Below are 26,160 nucleotides of genomic sequence, written 5' to 3' on the forward strand. Positions count from 1 at the left end.
AGGGATAAAAGTAGGGCTGGGTATCGTCACTGATTTCTAGAATCGATTCAATTCCGATTCACAAGGTCCCAAATCGATTCGATCCACGATTCGATTTAATTCGATTCGATTCGATTTAAATCTGGGAAATTTTGACAGTATAATTCAGATCAGAACATTTACATATTTTTGTATCTATAAAAAGGAAGCTGACACTCGCAAGACTTTATCCAAGGTGTGAGCATCACAGCAGATGCCTTTGTGTCAAAGTAGCTGAAGATAAAACACAGAAAAACATGAAGGTGATTTTCCTGGCCTGGGATTTTATAAAAATATTCTGCAGTACATCAAAAACGAAAGAAAACCATTAATTAATGAACATTACCTCTGACGTTACAGCGGTTTTATTAGACACACGGCTAAGCATTTTGCATTTTGAATAATATTAAAAAGTTTAAATTTGTTCAGTATTGAACAGCAGAAATGAGGCTTTCTTTTCGGAAGAATGTAAAAGGGAAAAAAACAGCGGCCGACAGCGCTGTAAACAACAGTAGACTTGTGCGTAACAAGCAAGCGAATAATGAAGAAAGGGAAACTGTTCGAGAGAGAGAGAGAGGGGGGTGAGGGAGAGAGGGAGAGAGAGAGAGCTGCGCATCGCAATGGAAGCAAAACAGTAAAAGAGTGAATTCATGACGATGTTTATGTGAAGCGTTTGGATCTTCTTTTGCTGCTGGTTCGGTCAATATTGTTTGGAGAGAGATCAAACTAACAGCTTTAGCATCAGCGCATAAAGGGCGTGAACACAAAGCGCGGACCCGGATCAGCGAGCTGTCGGCTTTCAGCCCCGACTGTGAGAAAGGCGACATCTAACTGATTCTGATCCGCGGGTCGCGCTGTGTGTTTAAGTCTATGTGCAGAATCCCTGTACCTGCTCTCATTTACTGTTTGGTGGTTCTTGAAATTTTGTGAGATGTCACCAGAGATTCTGGCATTTCGGACAAAATAAATTTATATTAAAAAAATCGATTCAGGATTTTAATGAATCGATTTTACGTTATCCAAGCCAGAATCGATTTTAATCGATGAATCGATTATAAAAACCCACCCCTAGATAAAAGGTAGCCTTTAAGGTCTTCAAAGAGCCTTTATTCATGTAATGGGGAGGTGTGGTGCTAGAATTATGTTTTGTTTTGTTTTTAATAAAGGTATAGCAGAAGAGAGTTGGGATTCAGGTGTAATATGCAAGTACCTTCTAAGAACTTACTTTATACCTGTGTAAATGGCAGATTTACTGACTGCCATGTTGACTGTATTCTATTGATATTGGTATGCAATGGAAACGCAACTGACAGAGCAAGTAATTTTGAATAGAAATGCATACTGTACTGATAAAGTTAGGAACTGTCAACCAGCCAGTTGCAACACGACAAACAAAATTAACATTTCTCTGCAGCAGGAAAAGAGCAGAATTTCCTGCCGTGGTGAGCTAGCACAATCTGTTTTGTCATTCACTATATTAATGGCGTGGAACTAGAACACATTAGAGGTTTCAGCTTAAAGTACCGACTGAAATAACTGACATCAGTATTCTTTTTGCCACAGTCCTATTTGCATTTTTGTGTTCTCAGCTCAAACTAATTCTGCAATGGGCAGACCATAGCCATCAGTGTCCTGCATCATAAAAACAGCGGAGTAGTAAGTGGCTATGTCAAGCGGATGACAGTTCACAGTTACAGCTCACTGGCTGGCTACACTCTGACCTCTGAGGCAATGAATCACATTCACACATCGGCCATCTTGTGACCCACTCAACAGCACTAAATGTTTAAAAATAAATAAATAAAAATGCACCAGGATATGCGTGATGTCAGGTGTGATACACAAGCAAAAAACACACACATTGATCCCCCACCTATTGCTCTAGATGTACAACTAATAAATAATCCATACTGGTAATGTTAGTCTAGAAACATAACTTATCTCAAGATGTATCATCTCTAATGTATATGAACACAGAGGATTTTTCTCTTTCTTACATAACAGTGAGCCTAGACACGCTCTTAGCTGTGGGCATGTGTCTATAAATGAAAGACTGTTATGTAAGCAACTGCTGCATCTCAGACCATTCCCATGGCTTGGCAGTTTAGAATGACTTTGATTTAGCATCATATCAGATACATTTTACTCTACTTTAGAGAGGCCTGACAGCAGATAATCACAATCAATAACTACCTCCATATTTCCTCTGGCCACAGCAATGAATTTTACAGGAAAATTACAGCATATAGGATTCTACTGAAGCAAAACCTTCACACATTGACGCCCTATCCTACAGCCAGTAACAAATGCCTAAACTCCATCTGACCCCTGCTCTGGAGCAGTTTTTGTGCTGGAGGACTGACAGAATCGCTTTATGATAAGCATGTATTTAAAAAAAAAAGAAAGAAAAAAAGATGAAGTGGTTACTGAATAGGAGGTTTCTTGCAGAGGATTTAATTGAATTTGGCATTTGCTGCTAACCATCAGAGACAAAAGGAAAGGCGAGCCTCCACTTCCGATCGTCCCATCTGAGAGGGAAGAGCAGCTTACACTCACAGCCTCTGCTGGGCTTCCATCCAGTGCAAATCAGACAAGCCTTGTACTTGGGCCTCATGCAAATCAAAGCAGAGCTGGATCCTTGCTGCGAGCTGTAAATGAACAGCCAAATATTGGCTTCTAATTGAAAGCAGCAGTTGCCTGTGTGCACAGGCACCCCTGCTGTGAAACAGTGGACAAACACACTGAAGGTGTACACTAAGGTTACTGCTCCATTTGTGTCCTCTTTTCCCACCATTTTCCTCCATCCCTTTTTGCATTTTTTTATTAGCCATGGCTTTGTTTTCCTCTTTTAAAGACTACTATTTAAATAACATTTTATAATATTAAGATCTTTTATAGCAGCAGCACTTCTAACAAACATGGTAGTCTTCAGGGTAACAATAATCCTGAACTAGATCTAAAGAAATTGTGTAAAACATAATACGCCCAAGAGAAAATCTCATCTGCATCTCTTATTTTCTTCGTTATTCTTGATGGTAACGTATTCCCTGCTCCACCACAGGGAGAGAAACAGAGAAGAAAAATGAGTGCTTATGAAAATCCTGATGAAAATTCGGTGCATCTGTAATTGAACACAGACATACTAAGTCTTGACAAGAGAGATTCAAGCTGTGGCTGTGATAAAGGTGCTTTTGCTTTCCATTTTTCAGCCTCCATCAATCATCGCACATGATCACAATGACCATTCCAGCTCAATAAGAACCAATCAGTGAAATGGGCAAAAATAGGAGACTGAAGATATGGCTGAAATCAAGACAGAAAAAGAACACACGTATTCAAAATGAGGAAGACGGGTAAAACAGAAGAGATTATATTTTATTATATTTTTATTCTGTGCGAAACATTATGGCTCTATTTTGCCTAACTTTGAATATTCAAATGCATTCAAATATGCACATGCTCTAAGTGCAGCTGAGGAGATCGTTTTGAAGTCAGAAAGCAGCACTGACTAATGGTAGCAAACAAGGCAGAAAAAAATAAATGGTGATCTAAATTGAGAAAAGGCAACTTACAATTTAACTGCTTTGCCAATATAAACGCCTAGAAAACCCCCAACTCTGGACATCATATACGCACAAATACAAACACTGTTAGTCTCTGAGCCTAAAGTTCCCAGGGAGAACCGTGTATCCAGTTTGCTCCTAAAGCAGATGAAGCCTACATTGTGCCGAGAAAGGGATCAGACTACATTTACCTTCCAAACATACACTTGACACCAGGGGAGTGGCTTCAACCGTCCACAGTTTACCCCATTGTGTAGCGATTTTGGCTTTCAGCTGGCAGAATAAGCCAGGTCAGTCATGGGACACCATGGTGCTCCATTTCCCAAATGCGTGCCTATTATGTCAAGTCCAAAGAGGATTCTTTATTAAATTTGAAGCATGTGAGCCCAGAAAAGACCTCATGATTGTTATTCTATGAGCTGGAAGTTGACAAAATATTTTTAGCCAGAATTTCAAGCCTTCAACCTTTTTTCCTTATATTTTTATTTATTTATTTATTTACTTGCTTGTTTGTTTGTTTTTTAATCAGCTCTGTACCATAGACTGCTAAGACAGCACGTACATACACTTCCTATTCCTCAAGCTGCATCTGACAGATATGAAATACAGTCTCAACTCAAGACAAATCCTTTCTAAAACTCGTCAGAGCCTCAAGTGATGTAGTGAATGAGAGAACTCTTGCATGTGTTTAAACACTGTGCAGCTGTGGCAGCAACAGCGTGCTGTGTAGATATAACGAAGGCAAATAAACTGAAGGGAATAACGCCTTGTGTTCCATTCAGCTTTAGATGACGGAAAGACAGATAACAGATCGTTACAGATGGGAAAGGGGTACCCTTAAACTCAGTTGTGATATCTTTCTTTTTGTCCAGTTGACTGTCCCTCTGGCACTATCAGGCAAGTCTTTTTCAGAGTTACCTTGTCAACTCTAAGAAAGCCTGTCAACACCCTCTCCTCCCTTGTGTGAAGATAAAAGACAAAAGGCAGAGAGTTACTTACTATGCCAGATTTATAAAAGACATGGTATAGCAGATTTTTAAGACTAAAGATCAAGTTATGGTGCTCTGTGATCAAAATTTTGGATTTTATATATCTTTGGAGATATTAAGCCTTTCTTCTCAATAGAAGTAATGTATTTTATTTCTGAAAATGGCGTTCTACCTTTGTTCCAGGGTGGCATCACTGAAAGAAAGCAAAACATTATCTGCCATGAGGCACAACAGTAAGTCCTGAGTTAAGGCACACTATGACAACTTCCATCCCTGGAGTTTGACCGAGGACTGGATTAAGACATGGAAGCAAAGCAAAAACTTAATAAAGGAGAGAACGTGGACAGCATCCCCTACTGAAGAAAAGCAAGTTAAAAAGAAATGGTTAAAGAAATACAGTGAGGCAGTTGGTGTAAACTCTTGGAAGTGGTGGAGGCAGTGGTAGTAAGACACAAGGAGCACCAGTCAGGGAGGCTTAACCGTGCACTGGTGTCTCTCTGTCAGACCAGTTCACACTGCAGACAGAAGCAGTATTATAGAGCTGTGGGCCTGGCCAAGAAGAACAATAGCTCCTGTGTGCTGGGCCCTCTGGAGGATCCTAACAGCTGGGAGATAGGAGGGCTGCCTGTAGCTCAACTAAATGGCACGTAAGCTGGCATTACACATTACGCACACTCGCATTCATTTTTGCGCTCTCTGCCTTTCCCAGAATCCCTAGCCCACCTTCCTCCCACCACCTCCTCTCGCCTCCTCATGCCAGGCACCCATCACTCACTTAACTCTCATCTATTCCCCTCCTTTCTCTTTCTACACACTCTTTCCTTATGACCCCTGTCATTCTGCGTCCCCCTATCACCCTTCTCCTCCTCTGAGGAGAAAGACCAAAAAGAAAGACCCTAAAAAAAGACAGCAGAGGAGAAAGAGATTTCTTGCTAGCATGAGAAAGTCAAAGACTGGCAGAGGATCAGAGCACTGTCAACAAATAATAGACTTCCAAAAGCCTCCACAGGAGGCTGTTCAGTCATGAGGGCCTATGAAACACATTTCAATAAAAAAGCACGAGAAGTGCACACTGATGAAATGTCATCCCTCACAGCAAAAAGTTCACAAACAGCATAACATAAAATGGCAATAGGCTCGATTCTATTCTGAGGAGACACCTGTAGCAAAACTGAGAAACTTTTGTATATATTCATGTATCAAAGAGCGGCCAATGTGAACAGAGCCCTCAACTGTGTATTTGTCACCTTGGCATGACGTTTTTCAGGACCAAAAAAGACATGCATATAACATAAAGGTCAGAAAGTCGCCTGCTTTAAAAAGAAGTTGCCTCAAACTGAACTACTGCCTCTTGTCTGGACCACATCAGACATCCTTTAAGACATGTCCACTGAGGCTGAATCAGACCGGTGGTTAGGGGACAGTCTCTGGATTATGTCCTCAAGCCAGCTCTGAATCCAAACAATATGACAAATGGTCCCTGCATGATCCCTCAGAGCGCTTATGAAAGCTAGGCTATAGTTCTCAGTCATGTGATAGTTTGGAGGCCACTCCTGCAGGCTGATATATTTAACAGCTGCAATGGCCCACAGACCATTTTGTTTCTGCCATATGCTCTTAACCTACAGATTTTTTTTTAAACATTTTTAAAAGATATCCATTCATCTGGAGTCTTGGTGACATTCACTGCACTACTGTAAATTTTACTCATCTGCAGTTCAGGTCACATACAGTTGATCAGAACAAGACTAAAGTAGTATTTCCCTTGAAGTTGAGTTCTTCTGCTCCAGCCATCATACAGGACCATGACAGATCTTCTCGGCCCACAAAGTCTTTTTCAGGTGGAACTAGGTGGGTATTCAGTGGTTGTAGCCAAATAATTATATATATATATATATATATATATATATATATATATATGTGTGTGTGTGTTTGATGTGGGCTAATTTGATATAACAGGTAAATATTTAAGGTCATCTGGAAAGAGTCAACATCTTCTCTATCTGCATTAATTATTAATGCAGCTTCTGATCAAATCGAGGAATTAAGTCTTATTTATGCATTCCACTGAATCACAGCCAAGGCAATGTGAGTGTACAGAGCTCTGCATTTGTTGATTTGGACAAGATGTCTAGCCTTGTAGGATAAATAGCTTCTTTCTTTTTTTTAACCTCACTATTTATTAGAAAAAAAAAAAGAATAATTATTAAATTCCTGCCATCACATGTAAACCCTAGTTTACCTCGCTCTGTATTTGTTATTTTAACACATCAGAGGCACACTAATCCACTGTCAGAAGCAGCATCCACAGTGGCATACATGGATTTTTAGCAATAGCTCTGCAGCTGATGTTTCTAAAGGTGATTCATTCATCATCAACCACGAAGCTGAACCCACACTGTCACTACAGGCTGTTCTTACATTTACTATTGCATTTTTAAAAGAGGCAAACCATGAAATATGCTGCTGGCCACTCAGCAGGCAATAGTTACCTGCAGCAATCCAAAGACCCAACTCTTAGTTTGTCTCAACTGGACAGACTGTAGAAAAGATATGCTCACTTTGATGAAGTGCAAAGCCCATATTAGCCGGCCTCCTGTGTATCAAAGAACATATTCGTGCTGTCACTACATATAAAAGCTGATTACTGCACAGCGGTCACAAAACGACGATGCCCCTCGTGCCCACTTTTCTTGTTGCACTTGAAGTAGTACAAAGAAGGTTTCGGATTTCACAGAGCATGATTTTCACTGGGCTGAAGGCTTACCATCCCCCCATGACTGCAAACGAAGCTGGCTGGAATAGACCCCAACCCCTGTCCTCCTTCTCCTCTGCCTCGCAGAGGCAAATCAATGCATTCTTATAAAATTAACTGCCCGTGGTTCCCTTCATGACACTGTAGCAAACTGCCCACTCCACAAACTCGCTAACAAATAAAACACACTCTACGTCTTTTTATTTATTTGTTTATGCACGTTGGGTTAATTGGGGAGCATTGCAAATATTTGCTCTCTGCTTTTCTCACTAGTGTGATATTCTTCAGACTCACTATGTCAAGACGCTGCAGCGGGATCTCATGCAGATGTGCAGCTGCAATTTATCACCCAGCGGTCCCATTACCAATTCCTCCTTTAGTCATTCAAAAATAAAAATGCTACTGGTAGGTAGGCTACTTTGTGGGATTTTGACCACTTTGGTAGCCTAACGTTGTTCTCATTGCCACATTTGTCAACTGTACACCGGGTAAACGTGGGAGTCAGTGATGGCCAGGCAGTTTTAAATTACCAAGACCGTTATTAGTCGAGCAGCTCCAGTTGAAGTCTAATGTTACAACACGGTGACTCGGTTTTATGACGGTAAGTTGCCGCTGTGCTAATAGCGATAACATAACGTTACTAAAGTCCCATTTTGCATGATGCACTGCAGTGCAAAATTTAAAAAGAAATTATTTACCTGATACGTTTGTAAGAAGAAAAAAAAAACCCTCTTATTTTCTCTCCATCCTTACTGAGCAGCAGAGTGTGCCACCGTGTCCAAAAATTTAAATCCCCGGGTCGGATCCATGGTTGTACTGTCTCCGTAATCAAATGTACTCCTGCTGGAAGAGGCGGCGGCAGAGATGAATCCAGCCACTTTTTTTCCAAAGGGATTCTCTGGGCAAATGTTGATGAAATTGGCAATAAAGCTAGTCCGGTTAAGATTACATCAGGTTTCACGTCATAAAACCACTTTGATTTTTACCCGTATGCGACATTTGTTTTCTTTCTAAGAGAAGTAGTGTGAAATTACGTATATCCACAAGAAAACGTCCCCATTGAAATCGGTAATAATGGTACGTACCACTCTATTGTTGGGGCGCGAGAAAACGTCCCATGCTGCTGCTGAAGTGTACTCGTGGGAGGCTCGTGCGCGTTCGCGGTATTGGCTTATTATCTCAAACCTTGGTGTTGTGCTGTCCAATCGATTTCAGGGAGGGACACACTGATTTGGATTATTTCAAACATTACAGTTGAAGAGAAAATAAAATCACACAGTGAATCAATATATTCACAACAACACATTAAACAACATACTGACAGCTTATCTTGAAAAACAAAATACTGCCTCGTTAGTATTTCGTCTCATTTTACAAACTGCCGCCATAATTTTGGTAGTTTTGCCTAAAAGTGTTAATTGTAATAATTCTAATTCTAGCAAAGTAATATTTAAATGAGTAATATTCTAGCCAACTGAAATATCTGTTTTATGAATGTCTTCAAAATATATAAATTAATACATTTATATTTAATGAATGTAATGAATTAATAATTTTAAGTTAATAATTCCGGTCATACGTATAAGATTCAATGCTATAGTTCTTTAAATTCTCAATCCTAGAGAATAATAAATTATCTATAAATTCTTTCTTCATTTCTATAACGGAAGTACCGCCCTTCTGCTTCCGCCACATTCACAACATCCAAGATGTCTGCCGCCATAGCTTCCCTCGTTTCATACGGCAGTGATTCCGATTCAGAAAATGAGTCTGAATCTAATACAAGTGTTGAAAAAGTGAACCCAGTCGATACGGACGCTACGGCTCACCTTAAACCGTTGCAGTCAGAGAGCAGTATGTCTCTGGCTGTTTTAAATTCCGCCCCTGAGGTCGCTGTCAAGGTAAGCTAAGCTAAGCAGCTAACGTTAACCTCACTTTATAATTAGATTATTGGGAGTAACTCTGGCTTACTTACTTGTTATGCTGATAATAATAAAGGTTATTCAAATTACTGTGGAAAGGTGGTGTTGTAATTAGAAGTTATTTATTCTCTAAAATTACAGATTTGTTCTAGTAGTACTAAGCGGGAAAGATTCCGCAAAGTGTGTTGTAATCTTTGCGGAATTACTCCTGAGCTAATTCTAAAAAAAATACACACTGATTGAGCTCTATGTAACTTAAGGTCCAACTACATGTATCTTACACTGTACTAGTTAACGTGTGCTTGTGTAAAACAAAACATGCGAATTACCAACCTAGAGCATGTCTCCTTTATCAAGAAGCTCGTTTGCTCATTGTTCGAATCCCGATTTTAGGAGGCTGTTGAGACGGGCATACACCTGGACCCTGCTCTGAAAGAAGTCACTTATAACCCAACATATGAAACCATGTTTGCACCCGAGGTAAGTCTGAATATTTGTGAGCTGGGTTACACATATAGTTAGTTAACTGATAATATAACATGAGTGGCATTTGATCACTTTGTTATGCAGTTGTGTGAAATACATATATTTAATTATTTTTAAACGGCACTAAACGATAAAGGTGATACATATATGAGCAACATGACAGAGAAATTAGAAAGTTATTTCAATTATTCATCCTTAAAAGACATTTCATCAACTGACATAATATTCTAATATGGAAAAGGTAAATTAGCCTTGCCCTTAGAATGTATTGTATTATTGTCAGAAATAACTTTAAAAAAAATAGTTTGCTGAAAGCCTTGACCATCTTATGTGCAGAATCACTTCAATGCAAGATTTTTGTCCGATTCCTGCCTGTTTCAAGACCCCCTGCAACATTTCAGTTGCACTGCAACCCAAACTAGTAACATGAATGTGTACTTACTTTTTTTAGGGTAGGTTTTGCAGAAGATTTGCCAGAATTTGTCAGTATCAGAATAAAATCATATAAGAAGGTAAACAAGTAAATTATTGTTTACCTTCTTATGGTTATTTTGTTTCAAATTGTGACCAGATGGGAGTGATTTTTAAGTTTATGAATCAGAGTATTTATTGCTGTTAATGGTTATTAATGTTAAATTATTCATGATTGTTGTCATACCACTGCAGTGTCCCTAACCTGAGTATTTTATGTTATTCATTGATTTTTTTTTTTTTTTGTAAAACAGATACTTAAGGCTGCTTACGGTAATTGCTCTTAATTGCTCCTGCAGCCTATCAGTCTAACTGCTGGTACATTGATCACTGTATCAGTTGTTATTGATGTTGTGGGTTTTTTTTGTTTTTTTAAGATCTACATGTATGAGAGGGCTTGTGAAAAAATAAATTAGTTTTTTATGAGGATCCACAGAAGTTTATCTGTAGCATTGCTAATGATTTTATATTTTTTTTCTTCATAGTTTGGCCCAATGAACCCTTTTAAAAGCCAGCAGATGGCTGCCCCCAGGAACATGTTATCTGGCTATGCAGAACCTGCTCACGTCAATGATTTTATGTTTGAACAGCAAAGGAGGACTTTCTCCTCATATGGTAAGCCTAGTGATTTGGGTTTGGATGATGCAGTGTATTGATGCTGTTTAAATTTTAATGACTTTACAATTCTCCCTTCTTTGCTTAAAGGTTATGCTTTAGATCCATCTGTTGATACACACGAGTCATCCTCTAATACCTACATTGGTGCAGTGGAAGAGGCTGAGAAACATAAAGGTAAATATTATTTATATTCAATATGTTTGAGTGTTAAGATCTACTGATATGTTCAAAAAGCTTTTCAGTTATTTAGTTTAGGGGAAGTTTGTGATTCTAGTACCATATGGCTTCTCCTACAGGTCTGACTGTGTTTGAGAGCGGTCTGAAGAAGTCACAGAAGAGGAAAAAGGTCAAAGGTGGAGATGCAGGAGAAATTGACAATTACCTTGGACCATGGGCAAAATATGCAGATGAGAAAGATGTGGCCAAACCAACAGAGGTAATTTTGACTGCTTCTCCGTGTGATTAATCTATTTGTTATCCTGAAAGGCATTTTTTAAATACTTTATTTATATTCATATATTTTGCCATAATGCAGTTAACGTCCTCTAAAGACAAATTTTTTTAATCTTCCATAGTGCAGGTGATGCAATGGAACATATTTTGTTTAAGTTATGTAGTTGTGTACTAGACTTTAATAGATGACATGCACAACTGGCCAAATGCTGATTATTACTCACATTTCCTTTTTACATCTTAGATGAAATCCATTTCAGTTCGCTGTATTTGTTTTCATAATTATATAAAAGGCAGTAAGTGTGAAGTAATCCCCTGGTTGTGATTATTGTTATTGTACAGGATGAGCAGAAGGAGCTGGATGAAATTACAGCCAAGAGGCAGAAGAAGGGAAGGAATGAGGATGATGCTCCTTCAGAAGAGAAGACTATTCTCCATGGTACTGACTTTTTTGTTAATTTTGATCGGCTGTGGCAATTAGAGACATGATTGAAAATGTAGCCTAAACGAGCCTATTTATTTATTTATTTTTGAAATTATATTTTGTGCTGTTATAAACAGCATACAGAAACAACAGGTCATAAATGTCTTGATGCATGCTCAATCATCCAGGTAAGTAAATTCCAAATAGTTGATTCTGTTCATCTGGACGTAGCGTTTTCAGTGGGAGAAACATTTCGGCACTCGTCCAAGTAGGGCTGTTCGATATAACGATATAGATCGGATGACGATATAAAAACGTCTATCGTTTCATTTTACACTATTGTTTGTTTCGTGGTGTCGCAAAATAAACTGTTTACGGCAATATTTTTTCATCATTTTGATGGTCACTGTAGTGGCTATATTAATTTCTTCTTTCTCTCTTTCTCTTATATTTAATATAACCACACTATGGACGGACAAGCGCCTGTTTTTATGTGTTGTCGTTAGCAATAATGACGGTAAAACCATCGTGTGTCCGCTTGTTTATCTTCCACATAAACCTTTCACAATAAAGCTCAAGATCCTGTTGAGACTTTTCAAAATAAACTGAATCACGTGAAAGAGTATGCAGAGTGTTTACGGATGAGAAGCAAAAAAGAGCCGCCAGGTGCTAAAAGATAAACCTTAGACTCAAACATTAGAACAGGCTTTTCCCCGCAGCACGCCGTGTAATAAATACTCACAAAGAAAACGGCGGCCTTTACAACTTATGTCTAAAAATGCATTGTTTCATGCATCGGTTAAAACACTCGACTCCAGCTACAGGACGCGCAGCTGGAAACGCTTCACGCAAGACGAGCTGCTCGAGATTCACAGAATTTACAGAAAATGTTAAATTTTTGTGATTTATATCGTTATTGGGACGATAGATGTCTTATATCGGGATATGAGATTTTGGTCATATCGCACAGCCCTACATCCAAGTGATTTCTTCAGTCTCAGCTGACTGCAGGTTTCCCCAACCTTATAAACAGTACATTTGCACAATGACTGAAACGAGTCCACTGACTGGACCTCATACCACAGGCTTTACCCACGGAAATCTACACCAAGTCTGTATGGTTTACTGAAGGGTGTACCTTTAAGACCATTTGTCTGTAGGACCAACTCAGTCACCCATAACGTCTCAAAGTTTCTGTGAGTCCTTATATGTCAGGACTATCAGAACAGTTGAGAGGTATTTTTTCTAAACACCGCATCTCTGTGGCTTTTAAACCCCACACCGCGCTTTGATAAAAAATTGGTCCGCCCAAAGGATCGGGTCCCCCAACATAAACAGAGTAATGTAGTGTACGCTGTGAAATGTTGGGAGAATTGCCAGGGAGGAACTGGGAGGAACGCTGGTTTGAGCGCGGAGTCAAGGAGGCCATTTACGTGAAAACGGAAAGACCATCTCTGAATCGAGGAGGGCGCCTAAGGGTACATCTTTCGCCATCTTACAATGCTGTGATTGCAGCCATTCCCCAACTCTCTGTGAATAGTATTCATGGCCATTGATCAGCGGTCTTTGATCAATGATCAATGAGCTTTGATCAGTGGTTGTTGATCAATGGTCATGACAATTTGCATATTAATGATCAAGGAACTGACCTCACAGCCCATTGTTGCCTCAGTGGTGCTAGTTTCAGTCATTGTGCAAATGTACTGTTTATAAGACTGGGGAAACCTGAAGTCAGCTGAGACTGAAGAAGTCGCTTGGATGAGTGACGAAACGTTTCTCCCACTGAAAACGCTACGTCCAGATGAACAGTATCAACCTTTTTGGGAACAGGTCGTAAAGATATTTCACAAAGTTTACTCATTTCTGTTCTCAAGTACTTAATATGTCAGGTAGTTCCTTTGTCCGGCATAGATCCAAATACTGCAGGATTCTTTTACATCACATTTTGTCTGTTTCTTTTGTTCTCTCCCACAGTTAAAGACATGTATGATTACCAGGGCAGGTCGTACCTTCATGTCCCACAGGATGTGGGCATCAATCTGCGTTCTGCGGATGCTCCAGACAAATGTTACCTGCCAAAGAAACAGATTCATGTCTGGTCTGGACACACCAAGGTCAGTTTGAGGCGGGGGAAAAAAGTTCTAAAAGTATTTGTTTTAATGATTTTGAGAGCAGTGAAACATGGGCATTTGTGTATACATATTTCATTATCCAATCCTTGTAAAATGTCTGAGAAAATCCATAAAACCTTGTAGGTATTTCTGAACACGGTGATAACACGGGCATATACCAGCTGCTTCGCACCGACATATCTGAGATTATTTTGTTTGATTCAAAGCCATGTCTTTATAATTCACATATAAAGGCAAACACTGGGTTATTCCAAGAAAGATGTGATTCAAGTGTCTGATCTGCCAGTGCGCTTCAGGGAGAGGAAATCACTCAAGTTTTAAATTGGCTCCTTTCTGCTTTGTGCAGAAAGTTACAGACTTCAGAGTCTAATTTGAATACAAAGAAATTTGAAAAGGATAAGTGTGTGGAAGTGCTGATGTTGAGATAATAGTTGGAGAGTGGCTCATGTGGTGTCACCAAAGTTTTGTGACACTTTGAAACTTTGGTATGTTGCAGAAAATCATGGATATTTTCGATAACTATTACAGAATTAAGATGATAATAAAGAGTCTGCACACATGCTGTCCTGCATGCATTATTGTTTTGGCCGGTGTGTCCAACTTAAAAATCTTTGAATAGCAATAGCCTGGCCATGGCTTTGTGATTTCAAGTCACATTTATATGATATACATTGCAGCATTTTCCTTCTGCTAGAATATTTTTCTGTGCTTCAGCCAAGAGTAAAAAAACCCCCAAACAAAACAGAAAAAGACCCCCAGAAAACAGATAAGCACAATATCAAAATTTACAAAACAGCTTGCTTTTACTGTAAATCAGCCATAAGCTGTAACAGTGACTGGGATACTCAAAATAAAGAGTCTTGCTTAAATATAAATTTCTCATCCCGTGTATGTTCTAGGGTGTCAGTGCAATCCGATTGTTTCCAAACTCTGGTCATCTGCTGCTCTCCTGCTCCATGGACTGCAAGATCAAGGTAAATAAGCTAATAAGGTTTCTGGAGAAAAGGGGGGTGGGGGTGTATACACATTTATCTAAGATGTGATCTTTATGATTGTGTAATAATCTCTGTAGCAATAAAGTAGCCTGTTACCCCGTATTTTAAATACGACAAAGTATAAATCAGTTTTTTTCTCTTTTGTAACTGTGCTCTCGTCTTCACAGCTGTGGGAGGTGTATGGTGAAAGGAGGTGTCTTCGGACTTTTATTGGTAAGTGTGCAAAATGCTCATCCTACATCATCTATCATAATGATGTGGTACATGATAAGTGTTGGTGTCGGTTAATAATTCGCTGTATAAAATTGAATTGTGTCGTTTATTCAAGTAAATCCTTTTATAAATAATAATGGATCATCAGCAAAGATGCTGACATTAAAATATGGTCAAGGTATGAAGTGCGCTCAGCCTTTTGGGAAATACAAAGCAGTGACACATTGTGAGCTCAGCATTACTGGAGGACTAATGACATGTCTGCTGACCGCTGACAGAGCGCGGGGGGATTTGGGATTTTTTATTTATTTTTTTAATATACAGATATATGCGTATTTGGAGTCTGGGGGCAGGTTAGGCTAATGCATGCAGGACTCTCTTACACTCTTTCCAGAGATGGCACGCTGTCAGAATAGAGATTGTTTGCAGCTGTGGTTCTGCTTGTCAGCTCCTTCACTGAATATGCATAATTCAGCAGCTCAGAGGCCGGGGGGAATGAGGGGCAAGGGAGGGCACAAGACACGAGAAGATACAGAAGGAGAGAACACAGTTTAGGAGTGAATAAACTGACAGAGATTGACTAGCTTAGAAAGTAGTGAGTAGGAGAAACAGCAGAGCTAAATATGATGTGTGTTAGAGTTATTGGCTATGCCTTGTGGACAGAACCCTCAGACTGATATTGATATTCATATTTTCTCCAACAGCTTAAAGAAATATTTCTGGGGGGTTTTGTGTTTTTTTTAATTTTCTAGAGGAATTTGCACATAGCTGTTTATAAGGTGATGTTGTTTGTAATGTCTACCAAACTAAGCAGTGATCAGCACTTGCTTGGTTGTGTGCGCCTGTTTCCGTAGTTTTAATTGCAGTCTGTGTGGCCTCAGTGGGCTCCGTTAATGCTGTAAAAACAGTACAGCCCTGCTTAAAGACTTTTTCAATGTGGTAAGCCTTTGCTTGCATGAGGCCCACAGGGACCTCTCATCACCTCTACTGTATGAGGGGGAAAACCCAAAGGATTACATAGACTGATATTAGGAGACAATAAGAAGGTGTGTCTTTTTTCACCACCCTGTTTTACAGGCTCATTTTAAGATTCCGTTTCCTCCATTTTCCCAGATTCCACTTCATCTTCCTTTATTCATCTCCCTTTTTTAATTCCTTTATTCAGCATCTTTTATTCCCCTTAACCAAATTTCATATTTCTCAAATGATTTTGCTTTCAAAGGAGGACAGCTGGGGGATTCTTGGTAACAAGATTGGGGAATGCAGGAAAATGAATTTTAGAGGATGTATTTATTTGTCTGTAATATATGTGTGGTCTGTGTCTGTGTTAGGTCACAGCAAAGCAGTGCGAGACATTTGTTTCAACAACACCGGGACCCAGTTCCTCAGCGCTGCATATGACCGCTACATTAAACTGTGGGACTCTGAGACAGGTACGTGGGCCACTGACAGCAATACGTTCTTTATGTAGGCGTACGGCTCCTTTTTAAATCTTAAAGTGACCAAATCAATAAAACTTCAAAGAAATAATTAAATAGAGAAATATATAAATGATTATCTTGAAGATGAATGATTTAATTAACCATATATATTCCTAGATGATAAATATTTTCTCTGCACGAACTTTTTAGTAATATAAACTTGTTTTCAGTCCAAGATCACATGAATTTTATCACTAACGCTAAAACCAATTAATCAACAGAGATTTTAATAATTAATCATTTAATTTTTTTTAAGCAAAACTACCAATACTGTAATCCAGGATTTGGATTTCTTTTTTCTTTCAGTAATTTATATCGGATGCAAAAAAAATAATTTACAGGTTAACTGATTTAAAAATGGTTATACCCGGTTAACATAATAGATCAATTAGGATGAATGACATGATGTCTAACACACCTTTATTGTGGAGGTGAAGTCTGCTAGTAAAACCAAATTTTAGTTGATCTGCTCGATCTGTGTCAGTCTGTGCTCCCTCTAGAAGTTGGGCCCATGGTTTCCCTTTAAAAAAGAACCCACTTGGCTCATCTGTCACATTTTTACCCCTTTCAGCTCAAGAGTGCCGCTCCAGCAGAGGGCAGAAAAGCATTAAATCCCCCACTTGTTGATATCAGTGGAGGACACATCATCCAAATACTTCTCCTAAAAGTTGATTTGCTTGAGTTAGATTTGTCAAATGAAAAGCATTGCTTACTTTTTTCACACAACTAGTTGTTGTGTTTTGTTTTTCTGGGGATTGTTTCTTCCTATATTATAGCAGTAATATAAAAAGCGTGCTATTTTAGCATACAAGTGCCTCTCAGTGTTTTCAGTCATTTCAGTTTCCTGTTTCCTTGGTTGTAGCAGTAGTTGGAGCATCATCCCTGTGATGATTCACCTTTACCGAATGAACACTAGGAAATTTTTGTGTGTTACAGCTGAGTTGTCACCACCTGCAGGGATATGGAGCATACAGCATTGAAAGTTGTAGAGTGTGTCCTTAAATTTTAAAGCAACTTCAGTGTGCCTTTGTGAGGGAGCCACTGTGGATTATTCTGGAGCTCTGACTTTCAATTTGCTTCCCACCACAGGCCAGTGTATCTCCCACTTCACCAACAGGAAGGTACCATACTGTGTGAAGTTCAACCCAGATGAGGACAAACAGAACCTTCTTGTGGCTGGCATGTCAGATAAGAAGATTGTTCAGGTAAAGCTGACCATTTCTTCCACCGCAAGAAAAGTCGATCATGTTGGCCAAGCAGGTTGCACACATGAATTTCTCTGTTTACTCCCTGTGCCCGCAGGACCGTGAAATATACTCCTGTCTCATCCTCCAGCGCTAGTGTGTGTAGTTGTGTGGGAGTTGTAAGAGGTTCAGTGGCTGACAGGACTAGAGCAACTCATTAATCACAAGAAGCATTAGGGTAAACAAGAGGCGAAGGAAAGAGAACAATATGTGATAAAAGTAGGAAATCTATAAATGCACTATCACGTTTTTAGAACGAGTCATGCGAACCTCTCAACATGCTGAAAGGACAGCTCAAGTGTGATATAGTTTTTATTTTCGACATTTCAGAGCAATGGATGTTTGGAAATCTCTAGAAAGACATTTTAATTCTGGGAGATTAGCTAATAGGGGAAAAAATGTTGAGTTGTAATTGTCAGTCACAATCTGGCACAATAATCAGGGTTAGCGTTAAATCATGCAGGTCCCCTTTTCGGGTTATGAGAACAGATGGCTGTTCACCCCAAGGGTGGGGAAAAAATGGAATTTGGTGTGAAAGCCATCCGAACAGACGAGCTTCATTTTATTTATTTATTTGTTTGCTGTCCCTGGAGGGGTTTCTGTGTGGTTGCCTTTTATATTTTAATTTGTACATGCTGTTTTCTCTCAAAATATTAATTTTTAGGACTAAAGTCTGTTTGATTGCTAATCGCTGTGATTACATTAAGGCAATTTAAAAGGTTCATAACATCGGTACAGTTTATAGCTGCTCTCATAGGGAGTCTCCCACAGTGAGCCATATTCTCTGTTTTTGCAGTGCGATTGAGACGAGCTATATTTATTTTGGTAATCATCACTCCATGCGAATATAGCAAGGCGCAGTGGAACAAGTGTTGGAGGGATTGTGAATTCATTTTAGTACTCCACTTTTCGACTCATGGGATACATTTGTTTACCTCCCTTCTGTCTGCTGTGCTGTCTGTGCCTCTTTGTGTCTCTAAAAGTGGGACATCAGGACAGGCGAGGTGGTTCAGGAGTACGATCGTCACCTGGGCGCCGTCAACACCATCACCTTTGTTGACGAGAACCGTCGGTTTGTCAGCACATCAGACGACAAGAGTCTTCGAGTTTGGGAGTGGTAAGTGCCGAGTGCAGCCTGAACTGCTTATGCCATGGTTGAAACTTGAGAGTGCCGCTGTAGTTGTTGCTGCCGTTCTTCCAAGCAAGTCATGTAATCCTCCTCCCTAATGCTCTGCGTTTAATAACAGAAGACTGTAGCTGATATTGGCTTGGAGAAATCAATCAACAATATGAATGTAAAGCAAGAAGGAAGTGAACCAGTGTGGACTATAATTAAAAAACGAAACAATCAGGAGTTACAGACAGCTGGGTATTCAGTGTAATTTTGAGCTGTGCAAGTATTAGCTCTGGATTGTATTTTTTTTAACTTTGTTATAGGCTTGTTAAGATGCACCTTGGGCACATCAAGTGCTTTTATATATTATTGTTCTTCTGTGATGAGCAGGATACAGATTATAGTGTTTTACGAGATTCCTTTTATATACGAGTGTAACTAACTAAAACGATGTGAATGAAATGATTTGTAATGTGTATGTGTTGGGATGACTGGAAGGTTTAAATCCCACTTTTGGGGATGGTGAAAGAAAACGCGAACATGAATTTTAATAACAAAATTAAAAATGTCCATATCCTGCTGTTTATAATTGTTTGGACAACCAAAAGACCACCGGGAAGGGCTTGTACACTGTCTGGGGTGCCCTGTCATGGTAAACAAACTCAGCTATTTGCTGTTTATAGATAATAAATATTTAAAAACCACCAGATAAACAGAGCTTTCCATGGAATGCTTCAAGGGGAGGTTTTGTATCAAGGGCAGCCATTTGTATTTAGTTTGGTTTAATTGTCAAAACTTCCTCATGAGCTTGTGAGATGGATTATCTGCTTAAAAAAGTTTTTTGCACACTTTAAGTCAATGTGAAAGACAGAATTAAAGATAAACACAACAACAACAACAAGCTAAAGAATTAAATCCTAAGAGTCTGCTTTGGGCAAACTTCGGGCTCCCATGAGCTTTTTTTTAGTGCAGCGTGGGAGTAAGCGGGCAAGTGGTATGTCAGGCCAAAAAGTGACTTGACGGTCTCGCTTTCTCCCATGGATACCACCTGGCTCTAGTCCCCCTGCCCCACTCTCCCTGTGAGAGCTGCATTAGGCTGAATTTACAAGAATAGTCTCATGTTGCAAGAATAGAAGCGGCGTCTAGCAGAGAGGGGCATGTTGAGAGCACGCAGAATAGACTGCGAGGCAGCAAATCCACAAGCCATTCACGTCATAGTGAAAACGCCTACACGCAATTTAAATTCTGTCCACGTTCTCACACATAGTGTTCCCAGGATTGACTACTTTATCTATAGCATAGGTTTGTCATCAGGAGAGTCTGTGAATGCTTTCCAGGAGGATTACAATTGATTCGAAATGTACCAAACTGCACAAAACAAGGGGAATTAACTCTTGATCATAAAGACATCATGTAGAGAGCGATGAAGCCCACGGGGACACTTGGAATGATAATAAAATGAGAAGGAAAAGGATAGCGGGAGATAAGTGGTGGAGACTGTGGAAGCATATTGTAGGAATCACTCAGGATGGTCAAAGAACTGCTAAACCTCCCCAGAACTTGATTTCTTAAAAAGCCTGCTTTTTTAGAAGCGATCGATTTATCTCAGCTTAATAAAACTCCCAAATCGGAATGTTCTTAGAATAATTTGAAAAGGAAACAAATGAATAAATGAATTAAATCTGTCAGTGCTTGTTTTGTGAAACCATCCTTCGTTTCAAATTAGCACATATAATGAGATAAATTATATTATAGAAATCTTAATTTCAGACCCACTGAAGTAGTGTGTCTAAAAACAAAGTGTGGGTTCTTAGTTATGGAGTTTAGTTTGGCTTGACTGCAGATTCTGGCTTGAACAAACACAGAAGCTCCTTAATCTCTGACCGTGTGACGGTCGTGCAGCCCCAGCTGTCACTCGTCACAGAAAGAAACAAGGACGTGGTTTTAGTAAAGCTGATGGCAAGTTGAGTTTAGGACTTTGCTTTATTTTACAGCAAGTCTCAGCAAATTGGCACGCTGTCATCCTGACAGACACACATACATGCACTGTACATTTGAATGATCTTCTTCAGACAAGTTAAGATCAAATAGCCAAGTTTGCTGTTTCTCCCAAAGCAGAGAGACATAGCAGAGCATAAAAGAACAGCGAGGCCGGGTGAAGGAGCAAAGGAGGGTTTCATAAATAATTGGTGGCTGGTGCAGCATCAAAAGCATCTTTCACATTATTTACAAGATTTATTTATTTACTGTAGCACTAATGGTGATACAGCCTGTTTTTTTTTCCTTCTTTACCTCCACCACAGCTCTTCTCTCTCTAGTAAATAAGCAGTTTTGAGCTGGCATAAGCACCTTCAATGTCAAACAAACAACAGCTCTGTCGATGTTTTCCCATAGAGCTGTTATTGCTAAGGGCCTTCTCACGTTGTTCTCATCCACTGTTTAACCCGTCTTCAAGTGTACTCACAGTGTTTTGTGCCTTTTTCAGGGACATCCCTGTGGACTTTAAGTACATTGCTGAGCCCAGTATGCACTCCATGCCAGCTGTGACTCTCTCCCCCAATGGTAAGTAGACTAATCATGGCCAAACACTCATAAACACAGGGAGTAAAACCTGCATTACCACACTGAAGTAGAGTCACACCTTCTGAGATTTGCCATCGCTCAGGCAAGGTGGGAAAAACAGATATTCTCAGTGTAGTAAGTTTGTTGTACGTGGAGATTTCTGCTTGCCACGAGATCCAGATTTTCTATCAATACATGTCAGCTGTCCGTGTTTCCAGTTCTGTGTTTAGCTCTGGCTGTTTAATCATCACAGATAATGCATTAACTGTTGGATAACAGAAATATTTGGACACTTGAGTGACTTAAACTGTGTACATTTGATGTCAAAACAAATGTTTAATATTTGAGCAATTTTGCCTTTTGGACACTGGAGCAGTAAGATTAGACAGGGAAGTGGGGCGAGGGAACAAGAGAAGACACACAGGGCCATGGGTCGGACTCAAACCTAGGACCTGTTGACTGCTCCATCAGTGAGCTACACTGGCACCCAATGCTATTTATTTTTAAGATGAACAGCTGTATGACTGTATACTGTCAGTTAGCATACCGTCGTGTAAAAAAGAGGGTTTTCATAGTGTAATGGAGGTGGTCACGAGAATGGGTTGCCTCACCGCTCATTGGCTAAACGGCAGCAGTATGCTGATATCTTACTCAGCAGATGTGGCTCCGTTCGTGAGTTCTGCCGACTGGCTGGCCTTTTGTACACATAGGACTCAGTGCAGCTGCCATGTTTATTTTAGAGACAAGTCTTTCTTCGGGCAGCCCTTCCAAGCAAGCCACACTTGTTCAGTCCCTCTTTCTAATGGCACTGTAATGTTTTCCACTTTTTCATTGTGGAATTATGGACTTCAAATCAATTTGGCCTTATAACCCTTCCAAACTGATGGGGAGCAAAAATGTGATTGTTGATTGTTGATGTCTTTCTCCACACGAGCAAAGCTTTTACTTCTTTGATAGTAGAGATTTAGGTCAGGGTTGTAGGACTCCGTTATAAGCCTGTAATTTTTTTGTAATTGCTGAATTTTACATTTCTTTTTGTGTAAAGTACCTTTACCATGCCTTCATGCAGTGCCGCCAGATTTCAGAGCAGTATCACTCTGTGAGATCCATATATCCATTCATATTCTTACCAATTACCGAGGTTATGGTACTCTTACCTGTACTGTAAATAAGCTGCAGCCAGGAAATGTTATGTTGATTAGACCCAGTTAACAAATTTTAGATTACATAATAGGAGTGGGCAATAAAAGCCTCAAAATTAAATCACAATTATATCAAGAAAATTTGTAATGTTATTGCTGTGGTCTCACTTCATAAGAGAATTTTTCTGAAAATTACTCAGGATTTTTTTTTAATTGTAACATTTTATCTGTGATTGCAGGCAGTAGCGTTTGTAGTGCAAACTAAATAAAGGGCATTTTTCATCTTTGTTTTTTCGATATGAGCTACAGCCATTGATGAAAGAATTTACTAAATCTATTACTACATGGTGCCAGCAGCATAGTGTAATAGGAGATACAACATGGATCAAGTATTACCACAAAAGTAGCCAAAGTAATATTTTCCACTGTGATTTTTTTTTTTCTTGATCAAGGCATTTATTTGTTTTTATAATATAAAAGTGATCACATATAACCAAAAATGTGCTCTGATCACAGGATAAAAGAAAAAAAGCATAACAGTCAGATCACACAAAAGAAAAGAAAATGAATTTTAAAAGCCACTTATTCATCACAGATCTTTTGCTTCTATATTTGACACCAAAGACAGAAAACCATTTAATAGATCCTTTTTTAAGCAGTGCATCTTTTTCCCCTCCCCAAGTTGTAAAAAGTATCTGATGTCACTAATACTCTGTCCTTCCATTTGTGAAGATGAACCTTCCTGCCACAAAAGGCTGCATTTGGGGTAACAATGAACTATTATTTTCCAATAAATTTAGAAAACTTCTTATGTATTGGACATGAGCAATTGGATAATTTGGGACATAACCAAAACATATGAGCATAAACGTGCTCTAGCCCACATGCCTGGGCTTGTTGTAGGGATGTAGACGCATGATCACAAAATTTAACAGATGAAGCATAGCTTGTTGAAGCTGGCCTGTTAGTACAGGATTAACTTTGGCTGGTAGTCATTAGTTTCCAGGACTGTCCTTGGTTGAGCTGCTTCTCTCCACTGCTCCCAGTTTCACCCTGTGTGTCTGCTTGAATGCGTGTGTTCTGTGTGTAAAGCTCTTCCCCACACATGGAGCAGAACCTAGCAGAGGAGAATCTGCCCCCCACCCAAGTATATTACACTACCATTTTGTATCCATGGAAACATCTCCATTGTAATTTATGTAATATCTCTGTAGGCAACCTACAAAAACCTTTTTTTGTCCTCATTTGTTCTTTTCCTTTCTACATTCCCCCCCCCCCAGTTTTAAATTTTTTCTCTCCTCCTGTTCTCTTCGTACTTGCCTTCTTCCTTTGGGCAATATTCGTATTTGTTCCAGCGTGGTTTGTTTATCTTTAGCATGTGAATAATGAATGAGCTCTCAGTGGGAGACCATTCAGTTTTCTCTCAAGCCTAAATGGCGCCCAGCCCCACTTGGCACCATATATACAACCCCCCCCCCCCCCCCCCCCCCCCGGCTCTTCCCCATCTCTTTTTCATGTTGACTAAGCAGACAGGGCTCCAGTGCGCTGCTGAAATTGGTCAAGTTGTTTTCATTCTCCTGCACTTATTCTATTTGACATTTGCTGACAAGTTTTCTGGAAGTGGTGTAAAAAGAGGACACACATATCAGAACTACATTTCTTTCTCAGATCGAATTAGTAATTTCCTCATGTACACTTTTAAAAAGTGCGGAGAATTGTATAATGCTTTGACACTAAAGCACTGCCTCTCACCATCGTGCAGTGATGTTGAAACTGTTGGATTGTCAGGGGCTGAAATGCTCTCTAAAGCAGATCTCTGCTGAGCAGCCACTGATGCAAAACCTCGTTTTATTTTTTTTCCCTAAATTGCCTCAATCTTTCCAATTCACTGATGGCAGAATGATGAGTTCATGCCCTTTTCAAAGGGCTGTCCACTTCAATCCAAATTTCCAGTTTTGCTGTTTTGAAGAATTTTGGCCATGAGGCCGTTTCTACCATTTACTGTGTAGCTGCTGTTAGTTAATGTCCCTCCAGATCACAGTTTTTGCACTGTCAGGTTTAGCGCATGCTAGCAGTGTCATCAAAATACCGCACTGAAGATCTGAGGGTCTGCTTGTTAAACACTTGGCTGTACAGAATCATGCAAATAATAACAACCAAAAATGCTTTTGTTTTCTCTTTGATTTTTTTTTTGCAAGAAATGTGTATTGTGTTATCAAGGGCACAAGTGCTTTGCAGCATAGTTGGCCAATGGTTTATTGTTTTGTTTTTTAAGGTAAATGGCTCGCCTGTCAGTCCATGGACAACCAGATTTTGATCTTTGGAGCCCAAAACCGCTTCAGACTAAACAAAAAGAAAGTCTTCAAGGGTCACATGGTAGCTGGCTATGCATGCCAAGTGGACTTCTCCCCAGACATGAGGTAAGCCTTCACAATGTCACTCTGAAGGGCAGTTTTATTCTGACAGAAACCACAAAGTAGAGATGCTTAAAGCTTTAGAATATTCCACTAGTAAATACTAAACAGTACTTATGAATAAAAATTTGCTATTAGTGTAATGGGTGAATTAAAAACTGAGTCCAAATGCACCATTGTGCAGATGATCAGTATATTGAGATATCTTTGCTTGTATTCTGTAAGCTGTTTCTCATCCTGAGCTTTAAAATGCATCCAGGTAATGAAGCACTCTTGGTGAAAAAAAAACATACAGCCATCGCTAGGAGAGCTCACAGGACATCTTCCTATTTTTACACAAAACGCCCATTAAGACCCTTTTTTGTCCCTCTTCTCACCCACCACCCACGACTGTGAGCAGGTGCCCTCACTTCCTTTCAGTATCCATGGCAACATTGCAACCCCTGCCTAGATTAAATACCAAAAATTCCAACTCCCACCTTTTGGCTGCTGAAGTGAAGATAGAAGTTATTTCTTTATTTTTATAACCATGTGCTAATTATGAAACACGTTTCTTTCTACCAGTTATGTGGTGTCAGGAGATGCAGATGGAAAGCTGAACATCTGGGACTGGAAAACCACCAAGCTTTATCACAGGATCAAGGCTCATGACAAGGTGTGCATCAGCGCCCTGTGGCATCCACATGAAACCTCCAAGGTCATCACCTGTGGCTGGGATGGACAGATAAAACTCTGGGATTAGATCTGTCCCTGAGGACGGGTTTCTGGAAATAATGGACATGACCTGACTGGTTCAATAAAAAGGAGGAGGCCAATTGTCTCATGGTCTGGAACTGTTTTTGAGTCGAAGCCAAAAGACTGGCATCCAGTCTGATTGTACAGGTGTATTTGTTTTTTTACCCTGTGTAGGATCAAAATACTTAGTCATGTAATATCTGTACAAACAAGAACTTTCAAAGTATTGGTTCTACTGCAGAAGAAGTATTACAGGGGGTACCTTGTTATTCTTAATGTTTCTTTTTTTTGTTACTGTATTTTCCAATGTTCTGGTAGTATACCCTTCATATTCTTGATAAAATATATTCTTTGTTTTCAGCTGTATGGCCATCTCTTTGTGGAAATAAACAACCTAAAGTCTACCTTTTCAAAAAATGAAGCACTCCT

The 26,160-nt window shown here is 39.6% G+C and overlaps 2 protein-coding genes across 5 annotated transcripts in view; one reads left to right on the forward strand and one right to left on the reverse strand.

Annotated features, from left to right (window-relative positions):
* Positions 1-8,452, reverse strand: part of wasf1 (WASP family member 1) — a 66,581-nt gene extending 58,129 nt beyond the window's left edge. For 2 of the 4 annotated variants that reach the window (XM_085248052.1, XM_085248051.1), the window contains exon 1: positions 8,024-8,400. The gene's annotated coding sequence lies outside the window, so the exon portion shown is untranslated. The other 2 variants (XM_085248050.1, XM_085248049.1) reach the window with 2 other exon arrangements.
* Positions 8,453-9,004: 552 nt separating this feature from the next.
* Positions 9,005-26,135, forward strand: cdc40 (cell division cycle 40 homolog (S. cerevisiae)). Its single transcript, XM_085246644.1, has 15 exons — positions 9,005-9,226; positions 9,641-9,727; positions 10,690-10,819; positions 10,910-10,996; positions 11,119-11,258; positions 11,618-11,714; positions 13,674-13,813; positions 14,731-14,805; positions 14,994-15,039; positions 16,371-16,472; positions 17,610-17,725; positions 18,748-18,881; positions 21,364-21,440; positions 24,858-25,002; positions 25,561-26,135. The coding sequence occupies exons 1-15, from the start codon at positions 9,035-9,037 to the stop codon at positions 25,736-25,738; spliced, it is 1,746 nt and encodes a 581-aa protein (XP_085102770.1). The 5' UTR covers positions 9,005-9,034; the 3' UTR covers positions 25,739-26,135.
* Positions 26,136-26,160: the final 25 nt, after the last annotated feature.

This window comes from Mchenga conophoros, linkage group LG15 (assembly GCF_057382185.1).
Source record: "Mchenga conophoros isolate Kocher_MC1m ecotype Shallow Benthic linkage group LG15, M_conophoros_male_GT1.1, whole genome shotgun sequence".
NCBI classification, from domain to species: domain Eukaryota; kingdom Metazoa; phylum Chordata; class Actinopteri; order Cichliformes; family Cichlidae; genus Mchenga; species Mchenga conophoros.

Coding starts and splice junctions, on each gene's coding strand:
- cdc40 (XM_085246644.1), top strand. CDS start 9,035: ATGTCTGCCGCCATAGCTTCCCTCGTTTCATACGGCAGTGATTCCGAT. Junction 10,820..10,909: donor GAGGACTTTCTCCTCATATG/GTAAGCCTAGTG, acceptor CTTTGCTTAAAG/GTTATGCTTTAGATCCATCT. Junction 18,882..21,363: donor AGTCTTCGAGTTTGGGAGTG/GTAAGTGCCGAG, acceptor TGCCTTTTTCAG/GGACATCCCTGTGGACTTTA.